At 39.8% G+C, this 21,819-nt stretch overlaps 1 protein-coding gene across 4 annotated transcripts in view; it reads right to left on the bottom strand.

Moving 5' to 3' along the window:
* The window catches only part of HERC2 (HECT and RLD domain containing E3 ubiquitin protein ligase 2), a 239,052-nt gene that overhangs the window by 207,477 nt on the left and 9,756 nt on the right, over window positions 1-21,819 (bottom strand). For all 4 annotated transcript variants that reach the window (XM_063091718.1, XM_063091721.1, XM_063091720.1 and 1 more), the window contains exon 3: window positions 5,118-5,232. In XM_063091718.1, the coding sequence (XP_062947788.1) occupies window positions 5,118-5,232 (115 nt within the window). The remainder of the gene's footprint in view (window positions 1-5,117; window positions 5,233-21,819) is intronic.

The following is a 21,819-nucleotide window of genomic DNA, read 5'->3' as shown; positions in this document are numbered from 1 at the left end:
ATAGTCAAACTGGTAAAGCTCAAAGACAAAGAGAGAATCTTAAAATAAGCAAGAGAAAAGCGTCAAGTCACTTATAAGGGAACCCCTATCATATTAACAGACTTCTCAACAGAAACTCTACAGGCCAGAAGAAAATGGGATGAAATATTCAAAATACTAAAAGAAAAAAACTGCCAGCCAAGAATACTATACCCAGCAAGGCCATCCTTCAGACATGAGGGAAACAATGTATTTTCCAGGCAAACAAAGCTGTGGGAGTTCACCACATGACCAGATCTACAAGAAATCCTCAAGCCCGCTGGTAGAACAAAAATGCAAACAAGAAAGAGAAAGAAAAAAAAATCTTACCACCATGAAAAAACATAGTGACAATGTAATAATGCCCCTATTTATTTCTGATTTTAGAAATTTCGGTCTTCTTTTTTCTTGGTCAGTCTAGCAAATTTTGTACATCTTTTTAAAGAATCAACTTTTGGTTTTGTTAATTTTCTCTACTGTTTTTAATTCCCTATTTCATATATTTCTGTTGTAATCTTTGTTATTTCCTACATATATTTGCTTTTGGTTTAGTTTGCTCAACTTTTTCTATTTTTTTAAAATAGAAGTTTACATTACTGATTTGAGATTTTTATTTTTAATATAGGTGTTTTTAAGTATAAATCTTCCTCTAAGCACTGCACGAGCCCTGCATCCTATAAATTTTGGTATGTTGCACTTTGATCTTTATCTTAAAGCACTCTCTAATTTCCTTGTGATTTTTCTTTTTACCCAGCGTTTATTTAGGAAAGTGTTGTTTAATTTCCACCTGTTTGTGAGTTTTCTAAATTTCCTTCTGTTGTTGTGGTCAGAGAACCTATTTTAGTCTTTTTAAAAAATATTCCTCTAAAATTTTAAAAAAAAAAAAATTCAACCATTCAATAAAAAACCATATATAGCAAGTAAACCCTTGATATCAAACACTATAGAATTACCACTGGAAATACCCTTCATTGTGTATGTATATTTTCCTACCTCTGAAAGGGACTATTAAATTAATTATGAAGTCTATTAAATTTGGTGGCACTCCTAGTAAAAAGACTAATAAATAAAGGCTTACATTATCTAATAAAATGGAAATGAAGACTCCCTAGAAAAGAAAGAATGAAACTTCTGATACTTTAAACACTGGCCAGCCTTTAAGGGGGGAAAAAAAACCTCTCTCAGAAACTGCTAACTTAGAAGCAGTTTTATATAGAGAGTCTAAGTTCATATAATCCAGGTGAACCCTTGCAAAAATAGACTGACTTACTAATTCTGGTTAAACATGGCTCTATTTCCATTCCCTGATGCATTAACACGTACAAGCCTTGTGTTTCTCTTCTCAAAGACAGCCTAGTTAATCTGAATTTTCTGAACTTGCTACAGAAGTTTTACTCATCAGTGTTTAGAATTGTGAAAATGTAAGATTATAGACTCACCCTAACTGAATTATAAAATTCTACAAACTTTTTTATATTACCAGAAATTATGCTGTTCTGTAGTGTATCAGCTTAAACACAATGTTCAAGTCCTTTGTTAACCTAAAGACTGGGCCATCATTAAATTGACTGAATTTGTCACTAATGTGTAGACCCTTGAACAAATCCTAAGAGAGAATACAAAATTATCAGTCATAGGTTAATAAATACATGCACACGTGCCTTTGTCTCTTACTGCTACCATGACACAGGAAGCGGAGACACCTTTGCACGCTCTTCTTGCTCATCAAACATGTAAAATGAGGCACTTATAATGTGGACTCCAAAGCTCTGTTAAAATGCTCAAATACATATGTCCCATTTTTTATCTGGGTTAAATACATATGTGGTCTTTGCCCAAGTTCCTGGCACAGAGCTCCTAAAACCCTCAAAATTTTTTAGATTTAGATAGATTTAGGAGCTCTATATTTTTTGGATCTAGCTTCAGTCTGGGAGCTGCTCACCAACAAGACCTCATTAGAAGGTGGGAAATTCAGCCCCACACCCTGACCTCCACCGAGAAGAAAGAGGTTAGAGACTGAGTTACAAAAACTCTTAATGGGCCGACCCCTTGGCTCACTCGGGAGAGTGTGGCGCTGGGAGCGCAGTAGCGCTCCCACCGCGGGTTCGGATCCTATGTAGGGATGGCCGGTGTGCTCACTGGCTGAGCGCGGGAGGGTTGCGATCCCCTTACCAGTCACAAAAAAAAAAAAAAGAAAAAAAAAAAAGCTTTGGGCCGAGCCCGTGGCACACTCGGGAGAGTGCAGCGCTGGGAGCGCGGCAACGCTCCCGCCACGGGTTCGGATCCTATATAGGAATGGCCAGTGCACTCACTGGCTGAGTGCCAGTCACGAAAAAGATAAAAAAAAAAAAAACTCTTAAAGGTCACTATGGAAAACTGTATGGAGATTTCTTCCATATGATCCAGCAATTCCACTTCTGGGTATGTCAAAGGGATACCTACACTCCCATGTTCATCGCAGCTCTGTTCACAATAGCCAAGATATGGAACCAACCTAAATGTCCATTGATGGACAACTGGATAATGAAAATGTGGTATATATACACCATGAAATACTATTCTGCCATAAAAAAGAATGAAATTCTCCCATTTGCAACAACGTGGATGAGCTTAGAGAAACTTATGTTGAGTGAAATAAGCAAAGCACAGAGGGATAAATACCGTATGTGTTTACTCACATGTGGGAGCTAAGAGAGAAAGAGGGAAGGAAAGACCACAGTAGCATGTTAGACTTGCAGAGGGAGAGAACATACCTAGGGATACAAAGTGGAGTGGGAAAAGGGGCATAGGAAGGGAGGTCAGAGATAATTGGGGGAATAATTGGGTGGGGGACACAGGCTAATAATCACAATTTGTGGTAATGGGCATGTTGCCAGTATGGATCTGACCATCACATCTTAGAAACGAGTGGTGACAATTTGCTTTATACCCTATGAATATTCGTAACCAATAACATAAATAAATAAATAAATAAAAACTCTTGAAGGAGATCCAGTGAGATGGTTGATGAAAATATGGCTGTGCTGGGAGAGCTTAGAAGCTCTGTACTCCTCCCTGACCCATACCTTGCCCTACACATCCCTTCCATTAGGCTGTCTGTGTTGTATTCATTGAAATAAACTGATAAACGTGTTTTTCTGCATTCTGTGAGTTGTTCCAGCGAATTACTGAACCTAAGGGGGTTAGGGGGTCATGGAAAACCCCAAATTTGTACTAAGCCAGGCAGAAGTGTAAGCAGTTTGGGAACCCCATTTGCAGCTGGCGTCTGAAGTGGGAGCAGTCTTGGGGCACTGAGACGTCTGTGCTAACTCCAGTAGTTAGTGTCAAAATTGAACCAACTTGCTGGACACCCAACTGGTGTCAGAAAACTGCAGAACTTGTATGCAAAACGACACATATTTGGTGTCAGGGAAAAAACACTACCTGAATCAGAAGTTACTTAATTTGGATAAAAGTTGTAATAATACGGATGGTTGAGATTAAACCCAGAAAGAATGGTGGCAGAGAAAGACGAATATGTATGCAGGATAATAGATGTTTCTACCAAGGAAGAAAGATTGTAATTTTTGTCTTAGACAAGAATGTCTGGTTATTCCAGAAAATGAAAGAAGATAGTTAAGAGACAAGTGAGCAGATACAGTAAACCATACAGGTTTGAGGGAAAGTAAATTTTATCTGCCTTGGTATATAACACCTGCAAAAACGTATTAGAACTGACAAAGTTGATCAATAAGAAAAAGTGCAAACCCTTTTTACTCCCAGACTGGGCTTCCTCTCTGTGGCTGTGGCAAACCAGCCCTGGAAAAGTCACCACTCAAAAACATCATGCAGACTGAGGAAAGCCAGACACAAAAGAGCACACATGAGAACATGATTCTATTTCCATGATGTTCTAAAACAGACAAAGCCAATCAATGATGAGAGAGGAATGGGTTGGTTGCTCAGGCGGTGGGAGCAACCATGGACTGGCAAGGAGAGAGCCAAGGGAACCTCCTGACTGGGAGCAATGTTCATAAGGATTTAGTTTACACAGGTTACATCTGTCAAAACTTGTAGAATGGTAAACTGAAAATACACATATTTCATCGTGCATAAATTTTACCTGAAAGACAAAAAACTGAAACTGAACTCAAGTTAATAATATGCACAAAGTCGAAAGGAGTCAGGTGAGACTGAAAGATGGAGGGACAGAAGGATGTGGAGCTGGGAGCCCTGTGAAAAACAAGTGGAGCCAGACACTGGTGGCAAGACCTAGGGGTGAAGCGCAGCCGCTTGCTGTAATACATCTTTCGGTTACTCTGTGTATGTGTGGAAATTTTCAAATAAGTATCAGAAAAAGTAGGGAAAACTTTGCTAGATGTTGTAACTGAAAAGATACACTAATAATTTTTCCCACAGATTTTTAAGTGGATACTATCCCGATTCATTTCACAAAGAGAAAAAGAAAAACTTTCTGAAGCAGTAGCTCTATCCATTTGGATGACTTTCAACTATGGGACAAACAAGCCTCAGCAGCAGGTCTCCCCTGGGCTTTTCAGGTTCAAGATGGATGGGTGGGCACAGGCACTTGCTTCCTTCTACAGACCGAGTGGTGACTCTGACACAAAGTCAAGGACAACCAAGTGATAGAATGTTGTGTTTTCACAACCACACGCATAAATGAGACTGTTCACTGGTATTTTTTTGCAGGCCAAAAGCTTTCAAAGTGTTTTATACACTCCCCCAAAAAAGTCATATAGGAAATATTCAGGAATAATTATTTCCACTCAATCTTATAATAATCAATATTTATAGTTAGCCAAAGCAAGAAATATTTCAAAACTTAAATGAAGAAATAATAATGAGTTTCTACCACAGAAGACCACCACATATGCAGCAAGGTGGTTTTACAATGAAAATGCCTTCAATTCACATAAAACAATGAATTCCAGGCAGCTTGTAATATTAACTATCATTTTAGACAACAGTCACCAAAGTGAAAAACAAAATTTCAAAGAGTTATGCTCAAACCCCATCTCTATAACACATTATAAAATTTCTACAAAATGCAATTAATAATGGTCTTTACAAAATGAAAATTACTAGTTAAAGGTCCTTACCTTTTCTAGGAGTAAGCTCTCCATTCTGGGTTAATTCTGTCCCAGTATATACAATTTCTCCATCTTTAACCATTTCATTCCACAGACCACAAAGTCCATCTCTCGTGAATGCAAGCTGGCAATGATAAATAAGATAAACTTACAGAATGTTCATATTCACATTGCAATTCTGAAAGAATGGTATGGGGGAAAAATCTCATTTCCCTTTATTTACTCAATCATTTAGTGATAAATCAATTATTTATTTATTCAATAAATCAATGATTGAATAAATCAGTGACTTATTCAACATTTAACAAAAATGATCCAAGAAATGTAGCTAAGTGAAAAAGGCACAATGCATAATAGTGCATACTACACCAACTTATGTGTAAGGTACAAAAAAAAAAGACACACACACATGTGCGTGCTCTGAAAGATAAACCAAAAGCAAGTAACAATGATTACCTATGGGCAGGGACCAATGAAAGCAAGGTTGTGAGTGCCCTTATATATCTTTACTTCTAAAAGATATAAATGAACCAACTATATCACTGAGGCTAAAATCTAAATAAATGAAATCGATTTTAAAAAAATGATAGATGAGGCCGGCCCGTGGCTCACTCGGTAGAGTGCAGTGCTGATAACACCAAGGCCACGGGTTCGGATCCTATATAGGGATGGCCGGTTTGCTCACTGGCTGAGCGTGGTGCTGACAACACCAAGCCAAGGGTTGAGATCCCCTTACCGGTCATCTTTTAAAAAAAAAAAAAAAAAAAAAAAATGATAGATGGTTTTCATCTTCAAAGTTTAAAATTAAATTAAAAAAAAGCAAAACCTGGAACTGATAACAAGCAAATTGCCTACATGTATCAAAAAGAAAGCCATTTCAAGGGATTTTTATCAGAACCGCACTCTCCCGAGTGAGCCACGGGCTCGCCCTCAAGGGATTTTTAAACTATATCTCAATAGTGGAAGAAAACCTGGGCCAAGCCCGTGGCGCACTCGGGAGAGTGCAGCGCTGGGAGCACAGCGACGCTCCCGCCGCAGGTTCGGATCCTATATAGGAATGGCCGGTGCGCTCACTGGCTGAGCGCTGGTCACGAAAAAGACAAAAAAAAAAAAAAAAATAGTGGAAGAAAACCTTACACTATTCATTGACCTTACTGACAATCATAATATTGATATTATAATTTTAAAAATATTGCATGTTTGTTATATAATAAAGCAATGTTAAGATGATAAAACATGTTTATGATAAAGTACATTGTTACTAGAAACTACAATTTTAATTGTAAAAGAGAGAAAATGAAAGAAATTTTAAAAACCAATTTGAATTGAAAATCTCACTGTGAACTTTATTTTTTAATATATTTGCTTGCTCTATCTTTGGAACGGACCTAGAATCAATGGCAATCTGACAGTAATTAGTATGCCCTGCACCCACATATTGGTCTCTAAGTTCCTTTTCCCACTAAAAGAAACCAAGGGTCTTGGGGAAAAAAAGGCTGATTCAAGCAAGGGCCAGGGCAAACAAGGTAAGCTTAGAATATCTCATTTTCTCAAAAAAAAAAAAAAAAGCCTGATGGGGACTCCTAACCAAATTTAGAACAATTTTGAGCCTCAAAATACATACCTGTAACTGACTATAAAAGTAAATAAAAATACATGAGTCCCTAGTGATATTCAAAGAAAAACCCAAAACACCCTAACTGGTCAGCATCTGTGAGCCAGAAAAGGCTTCCCAGAGCTAACAGCCAGCACAGAGTCAGTTGAAAGGGGGCATTTCAGACACCTAGAGAAGGAATTCATTCTGAAAACTGCAGGCACAATGGAAACCCTTTTCTCTGACACAAAAGACATTTTAAATTAAGAGACACATTAGCCACGGCCCTTTCTCTGTGTGCAAGTTTACAAACTCATTCCTTCTCATGCTCTAGCAGGCACCACCCTCATGAAGCATCCACCATTTCTAGTCTCAGCTTCTTTAATATGGAGCAAGAATTGAAGGACACTGTGAACAATCTCAGTACAGAATTCTTCTAGACTCTTAAGACTTCTTCTTCAGTCCTTTATAGTTCTCTCTCACCTAATCTGTGCAAGTACATTTTTACTATCTCACTTTTATACAAATTATCTGTAGTAGGCAAAACACTAAGATGGCTTCAAGATTCTGACTCCCTGGTGTACAAATACCCTGTGTAATTTCCTCCCCTGAGTGTCAGCAAACCTGTAAATAGGATGGAACTAGGTTTTGTTTGTTCTATGACAAAGGTGAAAGGATTCTGCACATGTAATTAAGGTTCCAAGTCACTTGCTTTCTAGTTAATCAAAAGGAAGTTTATCCTGGGGGCCTACTTAATCAGGTGAAAGCCCTTTAAAGAGAGACCAGGCCATCCCAAAGAAATGCTCTCCTGTGGGCCTTGAAGAAGCAAGCAGCTAGGCTGTGAACTGCCTATGGAGAAGGGCAGCATCCATGAGCCAACAGCTACAGTCCCACAACGAACCCAATCAGGTCAACAAGGACCCCGAACTCCAAATGAGAGTGTGGCCCAGGCAACACCTTGACTGCAGCCTTGTGAAACCAAAAGCAAAGGGCTCAGCTACATACATGGCCAGACTCCTGACCCACAGAAACTGCAAGAGTATAAATGTGTTGTTTTAAGCTGCTAAATTTGTGGTTAGTGGCTTGTTCCATAGAGACAGGAAACCAATTCAGCATCCAACTTAGTTTTCATGGAAGCAACAGCTTTCTCTCAGCACTCCTATTTAATCTGGGACCGAAACATATGACTCTCGGTAAAAGTACAACCTGGCAGGGGGAGAGGTAAACTCCTTCCTAAAAAGTGAGCTGTGAGCTTTAACGAGGGAATGGACAGCCTTGGCTCACTGATCATTCAGTAGGAGAGCAGCTAAGACCAGTGCTGGGGTTCAGTGTAGTCCCCACCACAGGCACACAAGGCTAGCAGGCAACAGTGGCCAGACATCACAGCCCCACGTGTGTTGTGCTCCAGGAGATACACACTACCTTTAGGCTCTCGAGAGAACAAATGACCTATACCTTAAAGTCATAACAGGGCTTCCAGTCAAGACAGTGGAATATGTGGAGGATACCAACATTAATAAAGCAAATGTATTTCACAGGGCCTAACACAGAGAAATGCTAAGCTTAGGAAAGACAGAAAACTTTCCCAGGACTAAATCTTTGTTGTAGATTTAAAAAAATTGTGGGCCGACCCCGTGGCGCACTCAGGAGAGTGCGGCGCTGGGAGCGCTACAGCGCTCCTGCCACAGGTTCGGATCCTATATAGGGATGGCTGGTGCGCTCGGTGCGGCCAGTCACAAAAAAAAAAACAAAATTGTAACAGCAAAAATGCTGGCTCTGGGCCGGCCCGTGGCTCACTTGGTAGAGTGCGGTGCTGATAACACCAAGGCCCCGGGTTCAGATCCCATATATGGATGGCCGGTTCGCTCACTGGCTGAGTGTGGTGCTGACAACACCAAGTCAAGGGTTAAGATCCCCTTACCGGTCATCTTTTAAAAAAAAAAAAAAAAAAAAAAATGCTGGCTCTAAGGGCAGATGTCCTTGGTGCAGCCAAAGCTCATGATGGGAAAGTACGATTATTTCATTGTTCTTTTTGTAACCATCTATGTTCCTTTTCTGTAACTTTCTTGCCTGGAGAATAAAAACAGAGACAAAACCTGATTCGGTGTTATTTCCTAGGAATTCTTCTCTCTTGAAGAAATTGTTTCTGGGAATTAACCCCTTCCGAGCCACTAACTACTCTGGAGAAATGGGCTTTGAGTGATCCTTTGCACCTCCATCACCCTGGGAGAGGTGACAAATGGTGTCCCTTGTGAGGCATTTATGACTCTGCAGATCGGAGCCCAACCTGCCAAGACTTGGAAACTAAAGGACGCCTGACATATACGTATATATTTATGCATCCCAGCAAGGGAAGTCCCAATAAGGGAAATGCATCCCGGTAAGGGAATCACAGGCGGCTCTAGATTAGCGGTGCATGCCTGCAGCAGGTCAAGTCAGGTCTTTTCAGCCCAAAGGTTGTTTCTCTTTCTTTCACTTTTAAAATATGAGAACTTCCCTATCTAAAGAGGAGATTCAACATAAATTACAACTCCAATGTGTCCTTAAAGCAGCCAGCTGTAAAGTAAATAAACGGTAGCTTGTGATTAGTGGTTATTAAACAACAATTTCCTTGGTACCACAAGGAAGGAAGCCTTGACATAAAACTTTGAAAACTAATTGGTCACTGGTTAATTTATATTATGGGTCTCATCAAGGCTTCCCACCTAACAGTTTGGAATCTATGTCAAGTTGCTATGAGACTATTCTACCTTAACAAAAAACAAAGACATGTTTGTGTCACCGAAAAGGATAAAACTTAATCTTTGCCAGTAACTGAAAGAACTTTAAATTGGACAAACTAAAGTAAGAGAAGTTAATATTTCTTTACAACATTAGTTTTGTTTGAGCATGTTTTCTTTTTCTTAACTGAGTGTGCTTCTCTTCTTTGCCAGGGACTCTGAGGCTTTATGAGAAACACAACCCTGGCACCAACTGGACCTCCTTTTGGGTCTGCTGCCTTTCTCTTGAAACCCCAAAGGTCTATTGGCCTTATCTCTATCTGCTCTTTGGCTCAGCCTTATGCTCTGTAACCCATCTGAAAAACAAAAACACTAAACTAAAATCAACCTGTTTTGTTACTTTATTTTCTCTAAAACAGGGTGAGGCCTCACAGATAAATTTTGACACTTTTAAAAAAAAGAAAATTTAAATCTGACTGTCCTTTTATACTAGTGAGTTTTCTATTTTATCTGTCTGTTCATGTCTACATATATGTTATGTCTTACATGTTCATGTGTTCATGTCTATATGTGTGTTTGTATTGTCTGCATGGTACCAAATTGGCTTATAATTAATGCATGTTCATTAAATAAATAAGTATACTTTTCAAGTTCACATGACTTTAATTTTCTAAAGTCTTGATAAAATAAATGTTTTCAAAATTTGACTTAAACCTTTTGCCTAAATTTGCCTTTGGGTCAATATACTTTGTGGTATGTTTGGCACTTGTTTAATTTTTGTTTAAGGACTAAAAGCTATAAAAGAACAGTCTGCTGGGTTTCTCCCAAAGCCCTCCATATGCCTTGTTGTTAGCTTGTGTTTGGTTTACTAACCAAACAGGATTATATATGTCTCTGCTAGAGGCTTTTAAGTTACAAACCCAAGCTACAACAAAATGATCTCTAATTATGAAATTTTTACATAAATGAGGCTAATTTAGTATTATTGATGAGAAAGGAATCAGTATGTAAAATAAGAGATGTGAAAAGAAAAAAGGCTATGGATGTAAGATGTGCTTGTGGTTAGAAAGGCTAAAAGGAAAGAAAATATTTTTTTATAAAAAGGTACATGATACAATGTATCTTGTCCTAGAATAAAATAACTGGCTATTTACAAAGTAGGACAAAATGAAAAGTCTAAAGCATGTCATTGAAAGTCTGAGTAAGTCGTAATAATGTTACATGAAAAGTAAATTTATGAAAAAAATTTGTGTGTGATTAAGTTAGCTATAATCTAAAGGGAATTAGTTGTCTTTCTAAAGATTGAACTTTGAGATTAAAAAAGACTCTGAAGGGGCCAGCCCCGTGGCTCATTCGGGAGAGTGCGACGCTGGTAGTGCCAAGGCCTCGGGTTCAGATCCTATATAGGGATGGCCGGTTTGCTCACTGGCTGAGCGTGGCGCAGACAACACCATGCTGAGGGTTGCGATCCCCTTACCGGTCAGAAAAAAAAAAAAATCTGAAACAACATGTATTTCCCCTATGTTAGAACATGGTTTTCTTACGTATAGATCAGATCTTTAATAAAACTGTAAACGTTTTGATATTTATCTAAAGGCATCTGCAATCAAATTCATGGAAAAGACTCTGATAAGCACTCTTGAACACAAGTTTCAAATAACTGTAAGATCAATGGACAGAATAAAAGTTTTTCAAAACTCTAAAAATCTAATGAGTTTATAGAACTACTAATTAAGATCAAGCAAAGCAAAAATTAATTACATGAAGTTAAATAACCAATAAAAATGTTTTGTGACTTTCACGGTTGTTTCTTTACTTAAATGTTTTGTTTTCCAGATTTAAAAAAAAAAATAGAACTTTGTCTCTAAGCTATCTAAAACTCACAGCAATTGGGCAAAATGTACTTTATAAAACAAAAATGGAAATATTTGGGGTTTTTTTCTTTTGATTTCTCCAAAATTTGAAAACTGTTTGTGAGTAATCTTCTGATTTTTATGGCAATATGGTTATTTAAATAAATGTAATAAGAATTTGCTCTCTCTTTATAACTAGATACAACTGGAAAGATGGTTAAAAAATAGCATGTCTCTTCTAAGTTCCTGACCCCTCTTCATGATGCCCTAATTTGGCCTAACTGCTGTTTCACCTTTCCCACTGATGTGGGACATGACAACCTGGGAATGAGCCTTCCCAGTGCTGAGGGATCAGTACAAAGAAAAGTGAAACCTTTTCAATCAGAAAATTGATCATCAATGCTTTTATGAGGAATGCTTTGATCAAAAAATAATATCTTGTCTACAAAAGCAGTTCTCTAAAGTTTCACAGCCTTAAAGGGGGTGCTCATGACTTGGATGAGACATCCTGTTCCTAAACAAAGGATTCGTAATTGATCAAAAAATTTTGCAAAGATTAGATGCTTTGGAAACAGCGGTGCCCTGGATGTGTGAACACCAACAACCTCTCTGGACTCAAAATCAACTTAATTGTGATGCCAGATATTGTTCCATATGCATAATGCTGTTCCTTTTATTTCCTCCACCTTGTGGGAAGATGTACAAAGATTATTACATGGAAGAGAACCCCATTCCAGAGTTTCAACAACTGGCAATAACACCCCAATTCACACCACCAGGAATGATGCCGATGCAACAGCCCTGAGAGATGATGACATCATCAGTACCCACCTGGGATAAATTTAAAAGACTTGCCATGCTAAAATGATACTAACTTTGCTTTAACAAAATGTTTTTGTCTTAACTATGAAACCTTGATCTGTAGCTTTTGCCTTTTCTTTTAATTAAATAAGTAAATAAGGGGGATATGTGGAGGATACCAACATTAATAAAGCAAATGTATTTCACAGGGCCTAACACACAGAAATGCTAACCTTGGGAAAGACAGAAAACTTTCCCAGGACTAAAGTCTCTGTTTTACATAAAAAATTGTAACAGCAAAAATGCTGGCTCTAAGGGCAGATGTCCTTGGTACAACTAAAACTCACGATGGGAAAGTACAATGATTATCTCATTGTTCTTTTCGTAACCACCTATGTTCCTTTTCTGTAACTTTCTTGCCTGGAGAATAAAAACAGAGACAAAAACTGATTCAGGGTTATTTCCTAGGAATTCTCTCTTGAAGAAACTGATCCTGGGAATTAACCCCTCCCGGACCTCTCACTGCTCTGGAGAAACGGGCTTTGAGTAATCCTTTGCGTCTCCATCATCCTGGGAGAGGTGACAGAATAGACAGTCCCCAGCATCACTCTCTCCCACAAATCAACCAATTTACAACTACAAAAGAGCAACAACAGCCAAGCTGGGACCACTAGAGGTCACGGGAAGAGGAGGAGAGACCTACAGAGTGCATGAATGCGGGAAAAGCTTCAATGAAAGAAAGAAAAAAATGTTCCAACCATTTTGAATCCCGGCCGCTTCCAGGCTGGAGCTGCTGAGCACATGGAGCAGGAGCTGGCAAAAGCCACAGCTATACCCTTTGGATGAAGTTACTCGGAGGCAGCAGGAGAGAAGAGGGACTTGGTGGCCAATAGGCCAGCAAGACCACTAACAGAGTTTCTATGGACCCACATAGAAGCAAGGAGCCATAACAACTGGAGAAAAAGGAGCCACTCAGAGGCCAGTGAGTCATCACAAGGGACCAGAGCACAGCCTATCCCATGGGAAGTGTTTGGAGCACAGGTGGTGGGGGATACCAGCCCACCAGGGGAACACTGGGGCACGGCATGGACAGCTGATCTGCCGCCCAATCAGTGTAGGACCACTCAGAGGAAACTGGTCAGGAATATAGAACTGTATGATGTGCAGTTTGCTGAAAAGACTCAGGCCCAGACCAGAGTTTCTACACAACCCAGGTGCACCAGATCTCACGAGACCAGAAGTACCTATAAAGTCAACCATTAAAACTTGAGCTGTACAAAAAGCCCTCCCCAGGGAATCAGCAGCAAAGCAACAATTTAGCTCAACCACAGAGCTCACATACTGGTCCCCACAGGAAGTTTCCCCATTTTAGAAGTAAGCAAAGGACAACAAATTAGTTCCAGCACAGAGTTCAAGTGGTGGGAACAGCAAAAAATCCAACACAGAACTGAAAGAAAAAATGAAGCACCCACAACCAGAGACAAAGTTTGATATTAACTAGTAAAGGTCTCATTTCACCAAAGAACACCTATAACATTTAGAAGGACTGGAAATCCCCTGGGCTACCAAGCCAGAAAGGGGAGAGGTCCAGGGGCCTTAGCCATGTCCCCTGACACACACAGCCAGTCCTGAGGGTGGGGCTGAGTGCCTCAGCCACACCCCACTACACGTGCAACCAGCCCAACGATGACCCAAGCTGCAAAAAGAAGCACCCCGGGCTCTCCCAAGCCAGGGCAGTGGGGGTGCAAGGGCCTCAGCCATGCCCCCACCAACATGTGCAACCAACCCACAGACCACATAGCCACAGCAAGACAGGCCTTGGGTTCCTGAGCTGGGATGGGGGGGGCAGGGGCTTTTGCCACACCCCCCTGATGTATCATACCCAGCCCAGCAATGATCAAGCCACCACTGGAAGCCCCCTGGTCTCCCCTGTGGAAGTGAGGCAGTTTCCCCAGGCCTCAATCCCATTCCTCCTCCTTCTTCCATCCCATTTCCTTCCCCTTTCCCCTCTCCCCCTACCTCCCAACTGCTCCACAACAACATCATAGAATGTAAAAAAATAATAATACTAAATTAAAAAATAAAGTCATAACACTATAGCACAATAGATGAAAACAAAGGAGGAAGAAACTAGAAACAGAAAATGGATTAGGAGGCCATTAGCAAGAATATGAAAAGAAAAGGATAAGAACCTAAGCCAAAACAGGGTAAGTAGAGTACTTACAATTATTTCAGTTCGAATGGGTCAGATCAAATGTGACAGGAAGAAAAGAGGCAGGGGACAGAATAGGAAAAGAATAACTTCAGTTTTAGCCATTGAGATTTGCACTAATTACTAAATTTAAATATGGAGATCCTCCCCACCCACCCACAATAAATATAAATCCAGATCTTAGCAGAGAGTTCACAGCTAGAGACTCAGATCTGGGGGTTGTCAGCAAATGGGCTGTAGATGATGGCCTGGAGGAGAGGCTAACACCCAATGAGGGAGGGGGAGACATAGTCTTCGGTCCCCACTGCACTCCAGGATTGCCCAGATTGGCTGGGGTCTGTACATCACATTTAGGTACAGACTGGGTTTGGAAATATTGGTGTTTATAGGAGCCATTTTTTAAAAAGCTAAAAGTTGAAACATTTAAATGACCAAGCAGAAAGCTCTGTTTACATGAAAACAAGAATTATTACTACAGCCTATCCTTTCATCACCTGGGTAATGGGAGAGTGGAGGGTAGGGCAAAAGCTGTGTGGTGACAAGGAATCCTTTTTCGGAAGGTGGAGACTGGACATCTGTAGGAGCTTCCAAAAGATGGAAACAAGGCATTGCCTGAAGCAAGCATCAAAGTGTGGTGCTTCAGTATCATGAAGGTGCAGAGGAGGAGGGGTGGTACTAAGGCGCTGAAGCTGTGCCAGAGGAGTCCCGAAGGAGCCAGCCTGCACACCAGCAGAAGTGAGGCCGCAGGGACAGCACTCCAGGAGGGTGGCGTCTGAGGGGAAAGCAGGGTGGGAACAACTAGAAAACCATCATGGCACTGATGGGAACTGCTGGGCTCTTTTATCTGCCCAGAATCCTGCTCATGACTACGCCAATTGTGTTGTCAGGCTCGGACCCACAGACCCTTCAAACCCATTGTACATACTGGGTCGAAGACCCCTCATGTGCCGGGCTGGGTCACCAGACCCCTAACATGCAGGTCCACACTAGGTAATTGGGAAAGATCCCAAGAGCTGCTGGCAGACAACATGAGCTCAGTCCTCAGCTTCCTCAGCAATGCCGGCAGTAGCGGCAGCAGCAGCTTACAGCAGCCTCCAGCAGTAGTGATGGTGGCCTCCTGGAGGGTCCTGGGGGACCTGGCAGCAACAGCTTGCAGCAACAGCCTCTAGCAACAGTAGCAGCCTCCCTGTGACACCCCCCACCCCCGCCAGGGCATCCCAGGGGCAGGGGGCCCTGTGGATCAGAGCCTTTTGTCCTTTATACTTAAGTCCAATAACCCAGGACACTTGGATGTGAGTCAGACAACCCAGGAACACCTAGGTGCCCATGCACATCCACATTAGACAATAGCCAAGAAAGACCTGGGCACATGTGCATAGTTACATCAAATGCTCGGCAAGACTCCAAACCCCTGAGGGACCCTGACCATTTATATTTCATTTTCCCTACAGAAACAGGGACTGTGAAAGAAATGAAAGTCACTTCAATTTGTAAACTGAGAGCATTCATACAGTTGTCTTTGATTAGCTTGTCTTCATTAGTAGCTAATTTACATAAAAGTTCCCAAAGGATGATAGTATAGGTTTTAAATTTTCTTTAACTTTTTTGTTTTGGCAGCTGGCTGGTACAGGGATCTGAACCCTTGACCTAGGTGTTTCAAGGCTGCACTCTAAACAAGTAAGCTAACCAGCTAGCCCCTCTTTAACATTTTCTGGTAGAGCGCCCAGATGCTTCTAATTAGCAGTAGTTGGTCTTAGGTCCCTCTTACAATTTGCTGTCACATTCTCACATCTCACCCCTCTAAGATAACATGGCAAGTAAAAGCACTTTCATTGTCAAAAGTACCCAGCAGAAGGGGTAGTAATAAGCCCATTTTTTACAGGTCAGTAAACTCAAGCTCAGAGGTTTCCTTGACCAAAGATCACACAATGCCAAAGCCATCAGAAGTGGGATTTGGCAAGAGGCCTAACCCTGAGGCTTGTTCTCTTCCGGCCAATACCACATCAGACACCCACACCACATCCAGCAAGATGGCCTGCAGTAGCCACAGAGCCCTCCACAGAGATGGTACACTTTTATACCAAATAGGACTGGGCAAGCAGACTTTTAAGGTACTTATTAAAATGACTACTTCAGAACTGTATAGTTACACAACATAATCCAAAATAGAATAAAAGAATAAATGAATAAATGGCATTTTGTTTAATTTTTTCAGTTAAAAAATGTTTATTTTTCATACCTGTAAAATTTTCCTGAAATATACTCGGTTAAAATATTTGCAGATAACGGGTTTTTCAGTCAAGGTGGCAGAGTAGACAGTTCCCAGTGTCGACCACTCTCACAAAATGACCAACTTGCAACTATTAAAAAGTATCAACAGGAGACAAGAGATCTGCGCCAGAACGAGCAAGAGCCACATGCCATGAGATCCCAGTACAGGCCGGTGTCCACCTCCCAGAGAGGCCTGAGAGTCTTGGGGCCCATAGGCCCTGAGACAGCCATGCCAGAAAAGGCAGGCATGGTGGGAACTTCAGCCCAGGTCGGTCCCCGCTGCTTACAGACACTTAAGAGCCTGGGGGCCCATACGCCCCATGTGAGTCGCGCCGAAAAAGGCAGATGAAGTGGGACCTTCAGCCCAGGTTAGTCCCTGCCATTTGGAGAGTCTTAAGAGCCTCAGGGCCCACACACCCTGAGACAGACATGCTGGAATAGACAGATGTCATGGGACACCCAGGCCAGGCTAGTTCCCGCTGCCCAGAATTGGCAGTCCCTCCAGGATCCAAGCCAGACATAAGGGCAAAATGAGTGGACTGTGATACCCCCCGCCACAATGACAAAACACCAAAGGAAAGATAACAGAAATATGAAAAATCAAGAAAGTACATCATCACCAAAGGAAAACAATAACTCTCAAGCTCTAGATACTACAGAACTGGAAGACCTTGAAATGACTGACAAGAAATTTCAAGCACCAATTCTAAGGAAACTAAATGAGATACAAGAAAACTCAGACAACACAATGGGAAAAAATATACAGAATCTGACAGAAGAAATGTACAAAGAAATCAATGCCTTGAAAAAGAATGTAGCAGAGCTTGTGGAGCTGAAGGATTCATTCAACAAAATAAAAAATACAACAAAGAGTCTAACCAGCAGACTAGAAGAAGAAGACAGGATTTCTGACCTTGAAGACAGGCTGCCTGAATTAAAGCAGGCAGACCAGAAAAAAGAAAAAAGAATTTTAAAAATTGAAGAAAATCTAAGAGAGATAACAGACAACCTTAAACGCTCAAATATCCGAATCACGAGCATTCCAGAAGGGGAGGAAAAAGGAAATGGCATTGAAAACACATTCAATGAAATAATGGCAGAAAACTTCCCAGGTTTAGGGAAAGTCACAGATCTCCAGATTCACAAGGCCCAAAGATCCCCTAACATATTCAACCCAAAAATGTCCTCTCCAAGACATGTGATAGTCAAACTGGCAAAACTCAAAGACAAAGAAAGAATCTTAAAAGCTGCAAGAGAGAAGCGGCAAATCACCCATAAGGGAGCCCCAATCAGAATAACATCAGGCTTTTCATCAGAAACCCTAAAAGCCAGAAAAGAATGGGATGATATATTTAAAATACTGAAGGACAAAAATTGCCAGCCAAGAATGCTTTACTCAGCAAGACTATCCTTCCGAAACGAAGGTCAGATAGTACATTTCTCAGGCAAACAAAAAACTGAAGGAGTTCACTACCACATGACCAGCCTTACAAGAAATCCTCAAGGAAGTACTGGGTTTGATACCTCATAAACAACAATCACTGCCATGAATACACAAGAAAGAACAAAACCTATCAGCAGCAAAACAAAAATGCTAACAATAAAGAAAAATCATAGTTTATCTACCACACCAAGAAACCAACAAATACAGAAGACAAACAAAATTTGAAAGAAAGGAACAAAAAGTACTTAAGACATCTAAACAAAATCAATAAAATACTAGGAGTAAGTCAACACCTTTCAATAATAACTCTAAATGTAAAGGTATTAAATTCCCCACACAAAAGACACAGACTGACTGGATTAAAAAGATGGGCCCAACAATATGCTGTCTTCAGGAGACTCACCTGACCTATAAAGACATACATAGACTGAGAGTAAAAGGATGGAAAAAGATATATGATGCAAATAGAAATGAAAAATGAGCTGGAGTAGCTATTCTCATATCAGATAAAATAGACTTTAAAGCAAAAACAATAAAAAGAGATAAAGAAGGTCAATATATAATGATAAAAGGATCTATCCAACAGGAAGACATGACAATCATAAATATATATGCACCCAATGTCAAAGCAGCCAGATTTACAAAGCAAACACTATTAGATCTAAAGAAGGAGATAGACACTAACACCATAATAGCGGGGGACTTGAACACCCCACTCTCAACACTGGACAGATCATCTAGGCAAAAAATCAATAGAGAAACACAAGATCTAAATAACACTTTAGGGGCCAGCCCGTGGCTCACTCAGGAGAGTGTGGTGCTGACAACACCAAGTCAAGGGTTAAGATCCCCTTACCAGTCATCTTTAAATAAATAAATAAATAAATAAATAAATAATACTTTAGACCATTTGGACTTGGCAGATATCTACAGAACATTCCACCCAACAACATCAGAATATTCATTCTTCTCATCAGCACATGGAACATTCTCCAGGATAGACCACGTGTTAGGTCACAAAGCAAGTCTCAACAAATTCAAAAAACTTGGAATTATTCCATGTATTTTTTCTGACCACAATGGATTAAAATTAGAAATCAATAACAAACGAAACTCTGGAAACTATAACAAACACATGGAAATTAAACAACAGTCTACTTAATGACATATGAGTACAAGAAGAAATTAAACAAGAAATCAAAAAACTTCTTGAAACTAATGAAAATAATAACACATCATAACAAAACCTGTGGGATACTGCAAAAGAGCAGTACTCAGGGGGACATTTATCACATTAAATGCTTACTTCAGAAGAATGGAAAGATGGCAAATAAACAACCTAGCGCTTAAAGATCTAGAAAAACAAGAACAATCCAAATCCAAAGTTAGCAGACAGAAAGAAATCATTAAGATCAGAGCAGAACTAAATGAAATAGAAACCCAAAAAACAATACAAAAGATCAATGAAACAAAAAGTTGGTTTTTTGAAAAGATAAAATCGACAAACCTTTAGCAAGGCTAACTAAGAAAAAAAGACAGAAGACCCAAATAACAAAAATTAGAAATAAAAAAGGCGATATGACAACTGACACCTCAAAAATACAAGAAATCATTAGAGACTACTATACGCAACTATATGGCAACAAATTTGAAAATTTGGAGGAAATGGATAAATTTCTGGACACATACAAACTTCCAAAACTGAAGCAAGAAGATATAGAAAATCTGAACAGACCAATAACAATAAAAGAGACTGAAGCTGTTATCAGAAGGCTCCCAACAAAGAAAAGCCCAGGACCAGACGGGTTCACTGCATAGTTCTACCAAACCTTCAAAGAGGAACTGATACCAATTCTCTACAAGCTGTTCCAAAAGACTGAAATAAAGGCCATTCTCCCAAACTCATTCTATGAGGCAAACATCGTCCTGATACCAAAACCAGACAAAGATACATCAAAAATAGAAAATTACAGGCCAATATTCTTGATGAATATAGATGCAAAAATCCTCAACAAAATACTATCTAACAGAATACAGCAACACATACACAAAATTATACACTATGATCAAGTAGGATTCATCCCAGGGACGCAAGGTTGATTCAACACACACAAGTCAATAAATGTGATACACTACATCGATAAAAGCAAAGACAAAAACTATATGATCATCTCTACAGACGCTGAAAAAGCATTTGACAAAACTCAACATTCTTTCATTATAAAGACTCTTTACAAGTTAGGTATAGATGGAAAGTATCTCAACACAATTAAAGCCATATATGATAAACCCACTGCCAATATCATCCTGAACATCCTTAAGAACAGGAACTAGACAAGGATGCCCACTCCCACCGTTACTATTCAACATAGTGTTGGAAGTACCAGCCAGAGCAAATAGAGAAGAGAAGGAAATAAAGGGAGTTCAGACTGGAAAAGATAAAGTCAAACTGTCCCTGTTTGCAGATGACATGACCCTATACACTGAACAGCCTAAAGCCTCTACAAAAAAAATCCTAGAGTTGATAAATGATTTCAGCAAAGTTGCAGGATACAAAATCAACACACAAAAATCAGTAGTATTTCTATACTCCAACAGTGAACATGCAGAAATAGAAATCAAGAAAGCTAGCCCATTTACAATACCCACCAAAAAAATAAAATACTTAGGAATAAAGTTAACCGAGGATGTGAAAAATCTCTATGAAGAGAATTACAAACCACTGTTGAGAGAAATTAAAGAAGATGGCAAGATATCCCATGCTCTTGGATTGGAAGAATTAACATTGTGAAAATGTCCTTACTACCCAAAGTGATCTACAAATTCAGTGCAATCCCCATCAAAATTCCAATGATATTTTTCTCAGAAATGGAAAAGACTATCCAGACATTTATATGGAATAACAAAAGACCACACATAGCCAAAGCCATACTGAACAAAAAAAATAAAGCTGGAGGCATAACACTACCTGACTTTGAGCTATATTACAAAGCTATAATAATCACAACAGCATGATACTGGCATAAAAATAGGCACACGGATCAATGGAATAGAATAGAGAACCCAAAAATCAACCCATGCACCTACAACCATCTGATCTTTGACAAAGATAGCAAGTCCACACACTGGGGAAGAGACTGCCTCTTCAACAAATGGTGCTGGGAAAACTGGATATTCACATGTAGGAGAATCAAACTAGACCCATACTTCTCACCATATACCAAAATCAACTCAAAATGGATTAAAGAATTAAATATACATCCTGAAACAATAAAACTCCTTATAGAAAACATAGGGGAAATACTCTAGGAAGTAGGAGTAGGTACAGACTTCATGAACAGGACCCCAAAAGCACAGGCAACTAAAGGTAAAATAAACATATGGGATTATATCAAACTAAAAAGCTTCTGCACAGCAAAAGAAACAATCAACGGAGTGAAAAGACAACCAACAGAGCTGGAGAAAATATTTGCAAAATATACATCAGACAAAGGATTAATATCTAGAATATCCAAGGAACTCAAAACAACTCTACAGCAAAAAACCAAATAACTCAATTAAAAAATGGGCAAAGGAGCTGAATAGGCATTTCTCAAAGGAAGATATACGAATGGCCAACAGACACATGAAAAAATGCTCAACATCACTCAGCATCCCAGAAATGTAAATCAAGACCACTTTAATATACCATCTCACTCCAGTCAGGATGGCTAATATCCAAAAGACTGAGAATGATAAGTGCTGGAGAGGTTGCGGAGAAAAGGAATTCTTATACACTGTTGGTGGAGCTGAAAAATGGTGCAGGCTTTATGGAAA

This window comes from Cynocephalus volans, chromosome 3, assembly GCF_027409185.1.
Source record: "Cynocephalus volans isolate mCynVol1 chromosome 3, mCynVol1.pri, whole genome shotgun sequence".
Classification (NCBI taxonomy): Eukaryota; Metazoa; Chordata; class Mammalia; order Dermoptera; family Cynocephalidae; genus Cynocephalus; species Cynocephalus volans.
This window is presented reverse-complemented; position numbering and strand designations above follow the sequence as displayed.